This window comes from Canis aureus, chromosome 34 (assembly GCF_053574225.1).
Source record: "Canis aureus isolate CA01 chromosome 34, VMU_Caureus_v.1.0, whole genome shotgun sequence".
Taxonomy (NCBI): Eukaryota; Metazoa; Chordata; class Mammalia; order Carnivora; family Canidae; genus Canis; species Canis aureus.
This window is the reverse complement of record NC_135644.1, coordinates 8,869,212-8,886,269: the sequence shown is the minus strand read 5'-3', so window position 1 is coordinate 8,886,269 and position 17,058 is coordinate 8,869,212. Positions and strand designations below refer to the sequence as shown.

The window sequence follows — 17,058 nt, the reverse complement described above, 5'->3', positions numbered from 1 at the left end:
CCAGGCTTCCCTCTGTTTGTCAGGGCCGCTGTCCTCACCACCTCTGAGGCCTCAGAGGCTCCCTGAGCCTCCCACCCTGTTCATCTGGCCGCAGCTACATCCTATGATGTCCCTGAAAACACCCACCCTTGCCCACACCCTCACCACCCTTCCTTTCAAGGTTCTGCCTCTCTGCTCAGACCCGCCACTCGCCCAGCTTGTCCTGGGTCCGCAGCCTCCTGGCTGGCATCCTCAAGCTCAGTGTCTTGCTCTGCAGCTCCAGCTCTCACGGGCTCCTGGGAAATTGCTGTTCCTGGCCGTGTTGGCAGCTCTGGGCCAGCGGTGAGCCGGCCACTGCGCTCAGGTGCAGGACGTACCTATTACCTGTCCCCGCTTTGCAGGCGAGGAACGTTGAAATGCGTGCTGGTTAAGGAGTATGTGCCAGGAGTACACAGCTGCCCTGGTGGAGATGGTTGACTAACCCCAAAGCCAGCTCTCTGTCCAATGCATACTGCTTCCTCAAGGCCGATATTTCCTAAAGTGGCTTTTATGCAAAAACTCTTTCACATGGTTCTCTGTGGGCTCTGCGGCTTTAGGCCAAACTACGTAGCCTGGCATGTGATATCTACCTTTCAGCTCTCAGGCTCCACCTGCCCTTTCATTTCAGCCTCGCTTTCCATTGACCTAACTGGACTTATTTGCTATTTCCTTTTTTTTTTATTAAGATTTTTATTTTATTTATTCATTAGAGGCACAGAGAGAGAGGCAGAGACACAGGCAGAGGGAGAAGCAGGCCCCATGCAGGGAGCCCGATGTGGGACTCGATCCCGGGACTCCAGAATCATGCCCTGGGCGGAAGGGAGGCACTAAACCACTGAGCCACCCAGGGATCCCTTATTTGCTATTTCCTGAGCATACTTGCATATTCCCTCATCTGTGCACAGGTGGTTCTTTCCCACCTGCAGGGCCCTCTCTTCCCTTCTCCACCTTTCTCTTTACTGAATCCTTTCCATCCATCCTTCAGATCCAGAAAAGATTCCCATCCTTCAGATCCAGAAAAGATTCCACAGTCTCTCTTAAGTGAAGTCTGATGACTTCAAACCACGATAACTCTGTTTTCCAAACTTGCATGACACTTTTTTTTTGTTCTCTCCTGATCGTTTCATAGAGAGTCCCCAGTACTGAGGTTTGTATTTCAGAAGTTCATCATGTAGCATCTTCTTGAACCCATAAAGCATCTGATTTACAGTTTCAATACTCAAAAGTGGCGAACCATTCATAGACCTGAACTTAATAACATCAATCCAGATCTTCTCGAGTGTTGAAGGGAATTACTTGGCTCCCATGGAAACATAATGTTGAGTTGGTTTTCTGTATGCCACTGTTGAAGACAGATATATAATAGTTTAAACATACAAATTGCTTGCAAATTTTTTTTTGCCAATATATAAATTCCATGAATCTCACTTGGTTATTATATGCCCTACACTTGGAACTGTGCTGGCTACACAGCATCTTCCATCAGTGGTACCTACACGAAATAATAACTGGATAACTTTAGATATACCTTAGTTTATTTAACCATTCCACAGTTGGACAACCTGTTTCTTTTTGGGACAAGGTAGGGCATGATGGGAAAATAAGTAAATTGCTAGATAGTTTTTAACTGTTCACCATTCTAAACTATCTCAGCAGTTATTTTTTTTTTTCTTGGCATAGTCTTTCCTTTTTCCCCATTTCTAAAACTAGATTCAATCTTAATTTAAAGAAATTCTAGAGATTTCTTTTTTAAAGATATTTTTGTTGCCTTTGGCAAATCTTTATAATCCTTATGTATATCCAGACACTTAGGCAGGCAGTGAAGTCCTGCCAAGGATTTCATCTCTTCCACATTTCAAGCAGTAGAAGCAGTGGGGACTGGTGTAGCTTGCTCCAAGGTAAGGATTAAGCACGATGTAACCAGTACTCCATGAAGATCACTTCTGGTTTTCGCAGAATTTTCTCAACTACCGTCTCAGTTGCCAGGAAGGGAAGAGAGGTATGTACGGCTGTCACCAGGAAGTGTAAAGTCAGTCCTCGTCTCCTGACTCTCTTGGCTTCAGGTCTTTTGCCTTGAAAGAGTTTATTTACGAAGTTCTCTTTCCATTCTTTTAGTAAAAGGGTGGATGTTATTGTGATGGTTTGAAGCCCCGTTTCCAGATTTCTGTGCTACCTGCGTACACCACTTGTGTACATTTGTCACACGTATTAGGAAGCAAGACTATAATAGTCACTAGATAGGAGGCTTGATGCATGGATAATGTGAAATAATGTCCCTGGTAGCATGGTGCTTATGATACAGTTTTGTTCTTTAAATTGCAAATTAAGGGGCGACTGCCTGGCTCAGTGGGCTGAGCGGCTGACTCTTGACTTCAGCTTGGATCATAATCTTAGAGGATAGACTCCGCCCTGGGCATGGAGCCTGCTTAAGATTCTCTCTGCCCCTCCCCTCCGCACCCCCGCCCCAGTCGTGCACATGCCTGCTCTGTCTCTAAAATAATAATAATATGCCAATTAAAAGGTAGACCCTTTCTAGCAAATCTCCCTTCTCCTCTGCCCTCTAACCCTCCTTCCTTCTTTACATTACTTTTTTTTTCTTTCTTTCTTTGCACCATTTTCTTCCCTCCTAACTATCCTTTCCCTCTCTATTTTCTATCCTACTGAACCACTTGAACTTGTTTTCTTAGGGGAGAGGTTGGGGCACAAGGGCATGGCCTCCCCTGAGGGTGGAGGGGATGGCAGCAGGTGCTGTCTTCGTCAGTACTCTCCTCCTGTCTCCATTGGGTTTCCTCTCTGAAGGAATTTAAAGGCCACTGACGGCCAGCAGTTGTTGGGAGAGCAGCAGTAGCGCTTGAACAGCCCACCCAGACTCTATCCTGAGGCAAAGGCTGGAGAGGAGAGGGGGGACCTGGGTATGGCCTGGTCCTAAAATTGCTGCTACCCTGTTCTCCATAGAATATGCAGTGATTGGTGTCCTGGAAAGACCCTTGTAGCAGTTACTCCTCTGTTTTTATATCCAGTGAAAAAGTCAAAAATCCCCTAAATGCAACTATCTTGTTATTTGGCCCAGCTCATCTTTAGCGATATTTAAAGATTGATTCATTTGAGGGAGAAAGAGAAAGTGAGCATAAGCAGAGGGAGGGACAGAGGAAGAGGGAGAGAGAGAGAAAGAGAGAGAGAGAACGAGAATCCATAAGCAGACTCCTTCCTGGAGCTAGACACAGGGCTCAATCCCAGGGCCCTGAGATCACGACCTGACCTGAAACCAGGTGTCAGCCGCTTAACTGACCGAGCCATCCAGGCACCCCTAGCCATATTTAACAGCAGTATTTTGTTGCCTATGCTATATCTGTAAGAATTCAGATCCTTTAGATTTAATGAGAAGCAAAAATAATGTAAATGAAATTTTTACCAACATATTATAACCCCCTTATTATATAACAGATTTATGGATGTCCCCTATTGCAGGCTCTTTATAAATAGTACACATGCAAAAGTAACCACATAACTACAGGCATGTTCTAAATATTTGATAATTGTGTAATACTACTAACTTAATATTCTTGACTGTATTTAATTTCATATACTAAAAGTCTATTTTTGGAGCGATATTTTATTATACAAATCTTTAAAAATTCTCTTTTGTTCAAATATAGCCAAAAATTAAAAATAAAATTAAAAGCCATTTCTTCATCAAACATTAATTCAAACAGAAGAATATGGTTCATGCCCATGTGATTCTGATGCCACTGGGCCAAAGAACATACTCTGAGAATCTTTGGTTGTGTTTAGTAAAACATAGATTTTAAAGAAATCATTCATTGCAACATTGTTAGTGATCTAAATCATAGATAAATATGACTTTGCATTCCATCTTATTTTTCTGAACTTGACCTTGACTCCACCCAAATTCCAGGCAGCCACCTTGTAAATTATTTTCGGAGCAGGTGGACAGGTTCCTAAGAATTAAACCATAAAACTGCTGAAGTTCCTTTGAGTGTGCTTCCTATGTGACAAGGGCCACCAGAACAGGAAAGCGAGCACACACAATTTCACGGAGATTGTGAGAGTTAGCTCTTTGTAAATAGGCTTTGAATTCATTTAATAATCAATGCTTTTAAGGTTCTAAATTGGAGAAGCTTCTGTTTTGTTTCATTTGCCAGTACCATTACTACAAAAACATGGATCTAGCTAATCATACTTGCCAGAAATTGGAATTGACGGTCTTTTATCACCATCACTGCCCCTCCCTGCCTCGTTCTAACCTATTTTTATTTCTCATTTTTCTTAGATCTTGCACACTGCCAGTCAAACCTTGTGGAACTTAGCAAACTCCTGCAGAATTTGGAAATACTTCAGAGAACTCAGTCAGCACCTAACTTTACCGACATGCAGGTAAGACATTTACGCAGGATTTTTACTGGATTGTCACATGAATGTATAAGTTAACATTTAAAGGGAAATAACTACATACAGATTAGTTTATGTTCTAGAGCTGTTATTAATATCTTTGAATTCTTGGTGTCATTGTGTTAAGATGTCTGTTTTGAAATATTTTACATTGAAGTACAAATGAATAGAAATAAATATCTGAATTTTTCTTCTGTGTGTATTGCGTTAGAAATGATGGCTTTGAAGATATAACTTAGTCTCAGAATTATTGTCATCTCATTTTTAGAGACGTATTTATTTGAGAGAGAGTGTGCACACACACTTGCTTGTGCGCACAAGTAGAGGGAGGGGAAGAGGGCGAGAGGGAATCCCAAGCAGACTCCCCACTGAGCATGGCGCCTGTCCTGGGGCTTGATCTCATGAGATCATGACCTGAGCCAAAATCAAGAGCTGGTCACGCAACCGACTGAGCCACCCAGGAGCCCCAATGCCATCTTTTTATGTAGAAAAAAAATGTTGGAGATCTCTAATCCTATTTTCCTCTTGTAAAGCAGACAAATATATTTTATGATTAAGTTCTTATTCCTGCTTTTAATGCCCACTGTGCATCAGATACGACTTTTGACTTACCAGCTGGTTTGCTTTTGGTGGCTAACAACGATTCTTTACTAACTTGCTGTGCTCTTTGTCTGTATCTATATCATTTGTGTGACCTTAATAATACTTTGTTGCTTTTAACTGTTTGTGTAATGTAGGCTAACTGTGTAGATATTTCAAAGAAAGACAAGCGGGTCACAAGACGATGGAGAACAAAAAGTGTCAGCAAAGATACAAAAATACAACTGCAGGTACAGACTTTACTTTTCCTTCATTCATATTTTTATACCCTTTTAAGATATTGGTCTTTAAGATATTAGTTTTCTTTTATGTCAGTTCATGGAGGTTAAGAAATCTTAAACAGATGAACTGCTTTAAAACCATTGTTTTACAGACTGAGTTATACTTTCTAAGATAGTGGGAAATCTATTCTTCTTACTCTGGAATAAGTAAAATTAACGTAAAAGAAAGGTTAAAATCTTCTAATGTGACTACAAAGTGGCATTTTCCTTCTCATTTACCGCCTTTAAACTGTTAAAATATAATTTAACAGAAAATTAGCTTAAAAATATAGACTAGAAATCCAGTATGTTGTAATGAGCACTCATTTATATATACTAGATCCTAAAAGAGCCTTTTATGTAGTAGCTTTGTCCAAAATTTTACGTATCAGTAAAAAGGGATGAGGGCTGTAAAAAATTGGAAGTCAGCACAACTCAGGTTCTAGTCTAATCAGCTGTGATTTCCTGGCAGTATAATCTTGTGCATTTCTGTTAAATTTTCTAGGCTTCCATTTGCTCCTGGGTAAAGTGGAATTAATTTAATCATCTCTGAATTCCCTTTCAACTCTAAAATTCTATGATTCTTCAAAAACAGACCTTATTTAGCCATCAACAACCACTTTTAAAATCTGAATCATGAAAGTCTTAATGACTCATGGTAAAGTTACTTGAAATTTCTTTTGAATTAGCTACTTATTTGAAATGAATAGTTTTAAATAAGAGCATCTTCTGGTACTGCATTGCAATGATATGAAACATGGTATGATATGAAATATGCCTAAAGCCTCATATGTCATAAATCATATTACTTTCAGATCTTTAAACAAGAATGTTTACTATTCTGATCCTAGCTATAAATTATATAAACAAAGAAAAAAACCTCTGGCCCTGCTCAATCAAAATCAGACTTAGGATTTTGCTTTTTCTTTTTATTACACTATAAATCAACCTATATTCTAATACAAAAGCGAAAGGAACTGTTTACCAGAATGCTTCAGTGTCTTCTGAATAAATAATAATTCTTTAATTCTGATTATATTGGTATTCTTTGCTTTGTAATTCTGAATGTGTAAATAACATACCGTTGCTTTGCTTCCTAACCTGATAAATTTGAAAATAAATTTTCATAAACACTAACGATTCATGTTTTTCTGGTTAGCATGTCCACATTCCATGAACACAGTTTATAATGTTCCTTCATTAGGTATGTTTTTGGGTGTTCTCTTCTATTCAGAACATTCGTACAATAGAGACAAACGGGCCAAATATCTTCACAGAAAATTTACCTAAAACTGCTTTTGACACTTTCCTTTGTGTTGGGCATGTGATTGTCTAGTTCTGTGGAGCTTTTTTAAACATGATGTCTATGGTTATCATAGCCAAGAAAAAAGAACCATCATAAAAATAATTGAAGGCAGCCAACATCATAAGAATGTGTATATTTGTGGATAGATTTTATTTCAGTCTCATTTTTATAAGGTATGCCACTGAACAGATTGCTGTTCACGATGGTTGTCTCGAACAGGCTAGCTGGCCCTCCAAGAATCTTAGCACAGTGCCCCTGGCTGGCCTGCGGCAGCTGCGAAACCCACCATGGCCCCCTAGCACTCAGTTTTTTTCCAGAGCAAACAGCAGGCAGCTCTGAATAGCCCTTATAGTCACAGGCTATGCTTTCCTATATGAGGAGAGTTTATGAAGATTTTTTTTTTTTGGAGTCATCAAAAGAAATTGTTCAGAAAGCATGAAAAAAAATTCAGCATTCATACTTCTACCACATGTTTGGGTAGCTTACTTTAAAATTTTTATGTATGCTGTTGTGCTTTGTTTTTATTTTGCCCAAAGAATAACAAAATGGGCCTTGAGATTCTAGTTTGGATAATTTTGAGGGAAATTGAAATCACCTCATCCCCACACCCAAAGAAAACTTTAAACGAAAGTAAGAGATTTTTAGTTCTGACTCCAAGTGGAAATCGGTAGACTTGGGGGTGGCAGTGAGCTATTTATTACTTCCAGAGAAATCCTGCTTCCACTTAGACTGCTCAAAGGTATTGGAGGGTGTATCCTGCAGAATTTGGTACTATCCCTGCTCCTTTTTTGCTCACCTGAACCAGCAGGGCTTCCAGGAGCCCTTAGGATGCTCATTCTTTATTAGTGGGAAGTCACTTGGAAGTTTCTTCAACATGCACACTTGGCTGGGGACTCATAAAATCAGCCAGGGATGCCCATGACCAATATAAATGTCTTTACTCAGCATTATTCTCCTTACAGAAAGGAATAGCATTTATTGTTGTTAGTGGATCAAACATACCTACTACATTCTCTCACCCTAATACACACATTTTCCCCTCCCTGAGCCATTTGATGGCCCTCCAAGTCCCATTTGATGGCCCTCCAAGAATCTAGGCACAGTGCCCCTGGCTGGCCTGCCAAGTATTTGTTTTGAGCCCATAATCATCTCACCCCTTGAACCACTTTCTCCGTGTCATTGTTGCAGTGAACTGGAGAAACTTTGCAGTGAGCGGTTCACCGTTCATCCCCGTGTTGGTGGGAACTTGTGGTACACTGGCCGCTCGTGCAGGACCCCAGGCTGTCCGGTGGTGGTCGTTCTGGCTATTGTTACTGCTGCTGCTCTTAATGATCCTGGTTCACTGAACTTTGCATTCAGCATTCTGCAGTAATTCTTATTTTGAAATAATTATGGAAATCGATCGCTTAAAAAATTGACCTCAAGAGAGCAGAAGTGAGTGAAGAACGTGTTACGCTATATGTTTGAGGTCTTTTTCTTAGCATAGGTTAGACTGTACTATCAATTTGAATATGAAGGTTACGTTTTTAGATCTGTAGCCATATTTCTTACTAGACGCTAGCTGTTGAGAAGCTAGCCTCAGAAATCCTTTGTGTGATTCATTGAAGGCTTCTGTCCTAGAAAGCTCTGCTGAGATTACCTTTTAGATAAAGGACTTCCTCCCAAGCTTCAGAGTTCTGGTTCTAATAAAAATCTCATTATCATCATTACATGGTAACAGTTTGACTGTGTTTCCAGTGAGGTAGAGGAGGGCAAGAAGGGCAGGGTTGGTCAAGGGTTGCTATGAATGGGAGAGCTGTTGGTTTCCTACACGACTAGTAACACGAATACTAGATCCCTAGTTGTTGCAGAGAACGAGGAAGCCTGGGGTAGCTGATAAATGTCATTCATGTGTAGCTGTCCTAGATCCCACAGATGCTCAAATTATACTGAAGGGTAAAAATAAGTTTTTCCCCTGTTACTTACTACATTAGGCACAAAGGGATTTTTGTTTAGAAAACGTTGTGTGGAAAACACGTTATATATGTATGTGTGTATACAGTGAACGTTTACAGAATGCGTGCAGGAGATTTATGAATGTGGAAGAGAAATGCAAATGTAATGGAGAAACTGTGAAGGGAATTGGAGATACAGGAATTTAAAATATTTTTCTATTGTTCCAAAAAGACTAAAGCAAACATCCTGCTTTTGCTTAATCTGCACTGTTCGGTGACCCATAAGTACATCTATGTACACGCTCACGGGAACTGAATTTATCGCTCACAACCATGAAGAGTGAGGTCTGTCAGATGGACAGATATAAACTTGAGTGGTCAGAAGGAAGCATAATCCTGTCCACCAGAAAGAGACCAGAAAGAAAATTCTAGGCTTCTTCTGCTGGTTTATGCGCAGGCACATACCACTATATGAAACCTCTGCTTTCAGGTTCCCGTAGTTGATTCTTACAAGGCATCATCCCGACACACTAAGGCCATCGAGTGGTTTTCTCCCCTATGTTATGTGGCCCGGGCTTCCTCCTTGGAAAATTCTCCAACCAGGAAGTCCCAGCCCCATTCCTAATGTTGAATCCCAGAGAGCATCCTAGTGGGGGAATAAAGAACAGTGAAGATTCCTGGTACCGTTCCCTCTGTACTTTTCCTCCTGGCAGGAAAGAAAACCCTTCTGCCTATGTGATGGGAGGCTCCCATTGCAACGTGTTTGTTTTAGCCCTTGCACATTATTGAATCATTTCTTCCTGAACTTCGTTTTATCTTTGCTCCCATCGGTTGAATGCCTTTGGTTTCATATGACGTGAAGAAAACACTGTGCAACGTTTATTTTACCTTAAAACCACAAGCTCTTGACCCAGTCAGAAGTTCCCGTCTCCTTTTGGGGTGGGGTCATAGCCACTAGACCTGAGTGTTTGGGTTCTGGAATGAGAACAGTGGGCTCTTCGCACAGCGTGAATGCCCCTTTGGGCACTTTTTGGTGCTGCGATTTAGGGAAAAGTCAACTCCACTTAAAAACTCTCCCTCTCCCTTGTCTGATTATCTTTCGTCCCCCCGTATCCTGTCCTCTCCCTCCCCATCCCGTGTCTCCCCCCTCCTCTTCTCTCATTCACTGTCAGGAAGGGCCAGCTGCGAAGGGCCAGTTCAGCACCGCCCGGCGCCGGCAGAGGCTAGCGGCAGCAGTGGCTACAACAGTGAGTGGATTTCAATCTCCAGTGGACATTTAATAAGAATGAGAAACTGTGTCCGAGTGTCGCCTCCCCTGTTCCAGCGGTGCCACTTGTGTGCAGTGGCATCCGCTTGTAGTGCCCTCCTGTGCTGGCCTAGCTCTCGCATGTTCTGTGGCTGTCTCTGCATGGCAGGTGTCACGCACACGGGTGTCTGTGTCCGCGATGGAAAGCTCCCACCCCATCCAGCTCTGCTGCGGGCAGTGCAAGAAATAATGTAACTTCGAGGTTGGGAAACTGAGTACAGCTCCCTGTGGTGTGGAATTTCCTAAAATGATACGGTTCTTTTTTTTTCCTTCTTTTTGTCACATTGATATTGGAACCTCTGCTAACTGATTTCTGTTTTTCTAAGAAAAGTCATGTTACTACAGACATAAATTGTGCTTTTTTTGTTGTAGCGTTGTGACTATTTGAAAAGAAGGTGAGAATAAAACTAAGAGAGGGTAAGAAAAGGTGAATTTTGATGTCATCTCTAAATGGCTACCCAAATTACACCTAGCAAGGGAAAATCGTTTTCTGGAAAGAATATTGAGCTGAAAATCAGACAATGTAGTGTGGAAAGGAGAAAACCACAACGTTAAATGGTGTTTCATATATATCTAAGGTTTGTTCTTTAAGAGAAAATAGGATGGGTATTAGGAGGGTAGAGTAAGTATTAAAACTGATAAGACAAATAACCTAAATTTTAAATTGAATAGAAGCTGTTCAGAATAGTGAACGATGCATGCAGAATAGGAAATAGAATATGTAAATACAAGAATCCTTTGCTGCATAAAAGCACATCATAATATTTGCTTAATCATGACATCTGTCAACTTTTTAAAATATGAAATACCAAGTTCTTAGCAATCATAGATGTTAGTTTTGTTGGCTATTAGATAGTATTTGCTGAATTAACGGTAGTCCTGCTCTTGCCGATGGTGAAATATACTTGAAAACTAGAATTGGTGAAAAATACGAAAAGGTTTTGGCTGCATTGCAGGAGAACGGATACTCATGAGAGGATTCCTGGTTTTCTTTTCATTAATAACTGACCCTTGTATATCTGGCTACTTAGCTGGATTTTAGAGAGAGAGAAAATTGCTTTTGATTATGAAATGAACCAGTGACTTGGGAGTTTATGAGGGAATTGCTTCTTAAACTCACAGTTTGGTGAACAGTTGAACAAATTAATGAAATTGATATCGTAATTAGTGTATATCTTATGCACATATGCATAACATACGACACTGACGTGATAACAGATTGTGCCAAGAGATACATGTAAAATTACCTAAATAGTTCTTAGTCTTTCATTTATAAAATTCAGAAATCCAGATGATTATCAGTATGGAAAGGAAAGGTCAGTCATTCTGTGAAAATACCTGTGTTTCCTTAAATGATATAATACTAAGGAGGCATGCAGGGAAGTGATTGTGTTTCTACTGTGTTTGTTTTTTGATTAAGAAACATACAGTGAATATAATAAAACTGAGATTAGAGCCTATTTGAATAGAATGGATTTATATATAAATATATATATTTTAATGGGAACTAGGGAAGAAAAAGCTTTTAAAAGAGGAGAGTATTAATGCCCACCTCCCAGGGTAGCAGGGACCACAGAAGTTAAGAATAGCTTCCAATAATTTCAAGCATCGAATGAGAAAAGTTGGGAACATTTAGTAATGTATTCAGAAATAACTAGAGGAAATAGTTACTCTAAGCCCTGTAGGATTTATAGCTTTAATTCCATATCAAAGCATAACACCATTTAGCAGGACTTTCAGCTTGCTGCCTTGGCCCCTTCACCCCTCATTCACATCACATAATGGTGATTCAGCCCCCGCCCCCATATCTCTTGGTACAGTGTTCCTTTTAATTCCCCACCTTCCCTCTTCCCGACACTAAGTTAGCCCTTATATTTTGAGCCGATCCTATCCAACCCAGTACCTTTTACCTAGAATTATTCCAAATGACTCCTCCTTACTTCTTTTCATCCAGTGCAATATGGGAGGAAACCCATTCACATATGTGGGGCAGCTGAGATTTCTCCCAAAGAGAAGTGTGCCCAAAGGAGATGTTTCAGAGCTTTATTCCTGTTGATTCTTAGCACTAGAGCCCAAAATGGCTCACTTGCAACATCAGCCAGACCCAACAGAATTTGGAGGGGGGGGGTTGGAAAAAGAGACATCCTGGCCCTTCCCCCAGAGAACACCAAGGGTCCCAGTGCAGCCAGTTCTCCACACGAGGATCCCTGTACACATAATGCAGAGGAAGTGGAGCAGGAGACGTTTCACATGGGCTCCGTAAGCAGCATATGCTTAGTATCTCTCTTAGGCCTGCTTTTGTCTGTTCCCTTTCTCCTTCATGTTTACCATTGCTAAATTTCAGCACCCCAATTCCACTGTCAGCCTATTCTCTTTTAACTTCTTTATAGACAGGTGTTAAAAGCACCTCTTAAGATCCCCATTCCAAACTGCAGTTATTAATACCAGAATATTCCAGGATCAGGTCTCCTCCCTGGCACAGGATTTCAGGGAAGCCTTGGACTTCTTTCCTGGGCAAGGATGTAAAGGCTGTAAATCCAACATTGAGGATTCTTGAGTGCAAACAATGAGAGCTGTAGACAGCTCCCACCCCGGCCATCGCTGACAGCAGACCTGGCTATCACTTCAGTGTTTGAATCCCATAAACCCAAATCGATGACCAAAAAACTGAGTAAATAAATCCCCAGGCTGAAGAGACATTCTGTTAGAGTTAGATTAATACATCTCAATTTGTATTCTCGGTTGCATTTCGTGAATTCTTCGATTAAAATGACCCATTCCAGATACTTCTTTTAACAGAAACAGTAGCAACATTAACATTTTCAGTCAGAAGTATATAAAAACTAAGTTCAGTTGCCCAGGGAACTGTCTGATTGCAGTCCGAGTGGAGCATTCCAAGTCTCTTTCCCTGCGGGTTATATACAAGATCATTTTTACTGTTTTAATTGCCAGTTTAAACTTCATTATGTTCAAAAAAAAAAAATGTGCACCATGTGTTTTTTCTTCTGAGCATCCAACTTTCAATAGGCCATTCTATAAGGGACAAGTGTGGGTCCTCACTGGAATGTCTGGGCCTCTGCTGCATCATGGCCTCCCCCGGCCTCCTTGCCTCCTCTCCTACTTCATACGAGTCCTTGGAGTGCTGAGGGCACCTGAGTGCAGACAAAATCCTTTTCCATGATCCTCAGTGGGTTATGTTCCCCATCCCCAGACACCACCATTTTTTTTTTCTTCAATGCTCTTCTAGTTCTGTGTATCTGGAAACCATATCCTTAAATCTGCACCCTCCCTGATCTATGCATTTCCTCAAGTCACAGTTTCTCCCCCGATGACTTTCCTGATCTCCGCCAACCTCCCCGTGGACTCTGTGTCCCTCCCAAAAGGCTAAGGGCTCACTGCTCCATCTAGATTTTGCATCACCACGCTTAAGGTCAGAAAGTCCCTGAATCTATCTTGAAATATTCTTCTACATCCTTTAGAGGCATCCCCGAAAGACTTTAGTCATGATTATCACATAGTTACCTGGACAGGACCCTAGCTCATGGGTGAACCCGAGGACTTTGTTTTCTTCAATGGTTTCCCTGCCACATTTGTGTCTCTTCTCTGGAATGGCCCAAAATTCTGACCCTGTTGAGATAACCGAGTTGTGGACATGTCCCCGTTCAGTGTAGCCAAGGTCCCTACCAAGGCCCAGATAGAGTTACTTGGTAACTCCAGATACCAGATGCTTTGGAATATCATGTATTAGCCTGCTTAGCTTAGCTGAATTCAGGGAGAAAGCTTCATGCTCACTTCCTTCCCCAGTAAGCCTTGGATAACTTTTGAGATAATGACTCCTTGCCACTGCCATGGCAGATCTATGTCCAAAGGACCCCCCCCCCCCAATCCCAGCTGCCCTCACCCAGGTCCACAAACTACTGTTCAGCCTAGATTTTTCTGATTCTCTCCATCTCTCCCATGTGTCCTCAGTACACAGGTACATGCTCCTTTTCCCCTTCTGTCTCTCCCTCTCCTTCCCTCCCTCCCCCTCACCTCCCCCCACTTGCTCTCTCTTCTGTCAGGAAGTTTAAAGCTGTATCAAAACAGGAGAAAAAAGGAAGTGGTTCTGAACACGTCTACATCAGACAGGCGTATTTCCTGTTAGCTCGAAGGTGTGAATTACCCCTTAATTTATATAAAATTCAGCTTGTAGAGGAATTTGAGAGTGATTCTTGAGGATAACTGCACGAATATCTGTGCAGTGAGAATTAGGAGAGGTTACTGATAATCTGATGTACAATGGAAATCGGTATTCTCATTTTCCAAGAATGTTTGGCTGATGCCATTTATAATGGTCAGGTGTCACCTTCTAGAAGGAAAAGGAAAGGTCCTTTGCCCCCACCCATCACAAGCCTAGGGCAGATCCAGGGTGGGCAAGAAACTACCTCTAGCCATTTGGGAAAATCTATAGTAATATGACTTTTTTTACTTAATGCTTTTCAGTATTGGCCATTTCATAAACCGTGTTCATTTGTGTAACAGTGTCATATGTGACATGCAAAGGTAAATGACCGTAATTTATATAATATGTATTTCATTTACAAATCTCTTTTAATAAGTCAGTTTCAAATTTAATTGAGTTGCTTTAAACCATGATTATATTTACTATTAAACTCATTAATGTTTTATGTAATGGCAGCGGCGCGAGTAAACCTTTCTGTATACGTGCCTCTTGAATTTTCTACCCGTACAGTAAGCCCCTGCTCCAGGCTCAGATAAAGTGAGCATGAAAAGGCCTCTGACACAAGTACCCAGACTTTGTGAGAGAGTTTCAACTACCATTTCCTGCCAGTAATTGTGTAGATACAGCTGTGGGTGCAGAGCTGAAGCTTCTCTGGGATTATGCCTTTGCTTTCCTGTTGTTCTGTGGTCATCTCTCCCTGTAGCAGGGAAAAGCCAGTGAGTCCATGGCTGTGCTAAATCTCCCATCAGAAGTGAGACTCCTTCCCACCCCAACCACCTGCCAATTACATGAGTAGCGAGTGTCTCTAAAGAAACCTAGTATTTAGAAGAAGGGATGGGATCTTTCCTGTGTAAGAGAACGTGGATTGATGTCCTGTTGCTCTTTCCTGATTTGTGTCGTCCCTTTCAGGTCCCTTTCAGTGCGACCATGTCACCAGTTCGCTTGCATTCCTCCAACCCCAACCTTTGTGCGGATATCGAATTTCAGACTCCCCCTAGCCACCTCACCGACCCTCTGGAAAGTTCAACGGATTATACCAAGCTTCAAGAAGAATTTTGTCTCATTGCACAGAAAGGTAACAACGAATATAACGTGCCCTTTAGAGAAGCTCTCTTCTTTGGTGAGAGGTTGCCGTTCACATTTCCAGCCTTGTCCAGGCGGTCACGGTAGAAAGGCGCGGTAGTGCAGATACTATTTGGAGTTCAAGATACAAAACTCAGTAGGATATGATGCCTGCGTCCTGGGAGCACGCACATCATAGATTTACAGTTTTGAATGAATAAAGAAAGTATCTTGAGGGGGGAGAAAAAGGAGGAAAGACAGAGTCCTCCTAGGCAGGCCAGCACATACTACAACTCAACATCTCTTTTTGGTATCTTTAGTTATCACTTAACACATTCTTGCAGGTTGTCCTTAGCAAGGAATTCTGTTGCCCTTGCTCTTTTCCTTAATTAAATAACACTCATTGATTATAGTTCAGGCAGGGCTCAGGTAGGCAGTTCTGTGCCATGTGGCATGGCCTGGGCTCGGTGATGCTCGGTGGAGGATGGGCTGGGCTGAAAGATCCAAAGTGGTTTCACCTATGTTCCTGACATGTTGGTGGGATGGCTGCAGGGTCGCACACAACTGTGTCCCTGTCCCTCTCCATGACAGCTTTGGGCTCCAAGGGAATGGAATAGACTGAGATGGAAGCTGCCAGTCCTTTCAAGGCCAGCTCTGGGACTGTCACAGCATTGTTTCCACTGCATTCTGCTGGGCAGAGATTCACAGGCCAGTTCAGAATTGAGGGGAGGGGAAATTCAGCCCACCTAGGAGTCACGTTTTTCCTATTAAATTTTCAATAAGGCATGTTGCATAAGTTGAGCTATCAGCCACAAGAGAGCGGGGTATGATAAGTAAGAGGCAAGGGTAGTAGCTTGTAGGTGGACTGAGCAGCCCTGTCTATGTTTACCAAGAGCCTGGGTTCCAAATTACTACCTGCCACTTCTGCTATAGTATTTATTTATTTATTTTTTATTTATTTTTTATTGGTGTTCAATTTACTAACATACAGAATAACCCCCAGTGCCCGTCACCCATTCACTCCCACCCCCCGCCCTCCTCCCCTTCTACCACCCCTAGTTCGTTTCCCAGAGTTCGCAGTCTTTACGTTCTGTCTCCCTTTCTGATATTTCCCACACATTTCTTCTCCCTTCCCTTATATTCCCTTTCACTATTATTTATATTCCCCAAATGAATGAGAACATATAATGTTTGTCCTTCTCCGACTGACTTACTTCACTCAGCATAACTGCTATAGTATTTAAATTTCAGTTGCTGAAGTTCATTTTTTGACTTAAGATAGTACCTTCCCAGGCCTTGTCTTTTAAAATGCATTATCTCATGAAGAAAGATATACACTGTATGGTTTTCAGTCACTAACATCTTATTGTGAATTAATCACATTTATGTACTCTGAGGCTGTTGGTAATAGGCGATAAAGTATTCTTGAAAATGTGTGCTAAATGGGACATCTCAAGTACCCCGTAATGCTCGAGAGCCTGGTGGCTCAGGAAAAGAAGGGATACACACTGGAAGCATCTCTAGGAATGTTGAAATCAACAAAATTTCATACTCTCAAACCATCATCAAAGATGCACTCTCAGATACTTCTGTAATTCTATGATCCCAGAATAATTAAGCTAAATCATCCCCCCCCCTTTTTTTTCTCTGTACATTTCTCAGTTGTGATTCTGTAAGATCAACTCTTTCACCTGCTATTTTACTCCCGGTACATTTTTATTCCATCTCTTAGCCAGATGCTAATCATGTCATCAGACTAGAAAAGTGTTATTTTCTTTATATAACAGGATAGGATTATGGCCAGTAACTCTTACCTCTAACGGCAGGGGGACAAGGCAGGATGAGACAACAAATGTGTGAATTAGGTATGTAGAGCACAGCCTCTAAAGGGAGTTGAGTAAATTCAAAGGTAGCCCTAGGAAAGCTTTGTGTATTTGGTT

At 41.5% G+C, this 17,058-nt stretch overlaps 1 protein-coding gene across 16 annotated transcripts in view; it reads left to right on the top strand.

Moving 5' to 3' along the window:
- The window catches only part of OSBPL6 (oxysterol binding protein like 6), a 213,185-nt gene that overhangs the window by 161,327 nt on the left and 34,800 nt on the right, over positions 1-17,058 (top strand). For 10 of the 16 annotated variants that reach the window (XR_013371940.1, XM_077883584.1, XM_077883585.1 and 7 more), the window contains 4 exons: positions 4,310-4,413; positions 5,166-5,258; positions 9,701-9,775; positions 14,966-15,131. Coding sequence is in view for 15 of the 16 variants with exons in the window: in XM_077883584.1 (XP_077739710.1) it covers positions 4,310-4,413; positions 5,166-5,258; positions 9,701-9,775; positions 14,966-15,131 (438 nt within the window). In the remaining variant the exon portion in view is untranslated. The remainder of the gene's footprint in view (positions 1-4,309; positions 4,414-5,165; positions 5,259-9,700; positions 9,776-14,965; positions 15,132-17,058) is intronic. The other 6 variants (XM_077883598.1, XM_077883594.1, XM_077883592.1 and 3 more) reach the window with 3 other exon arrangements.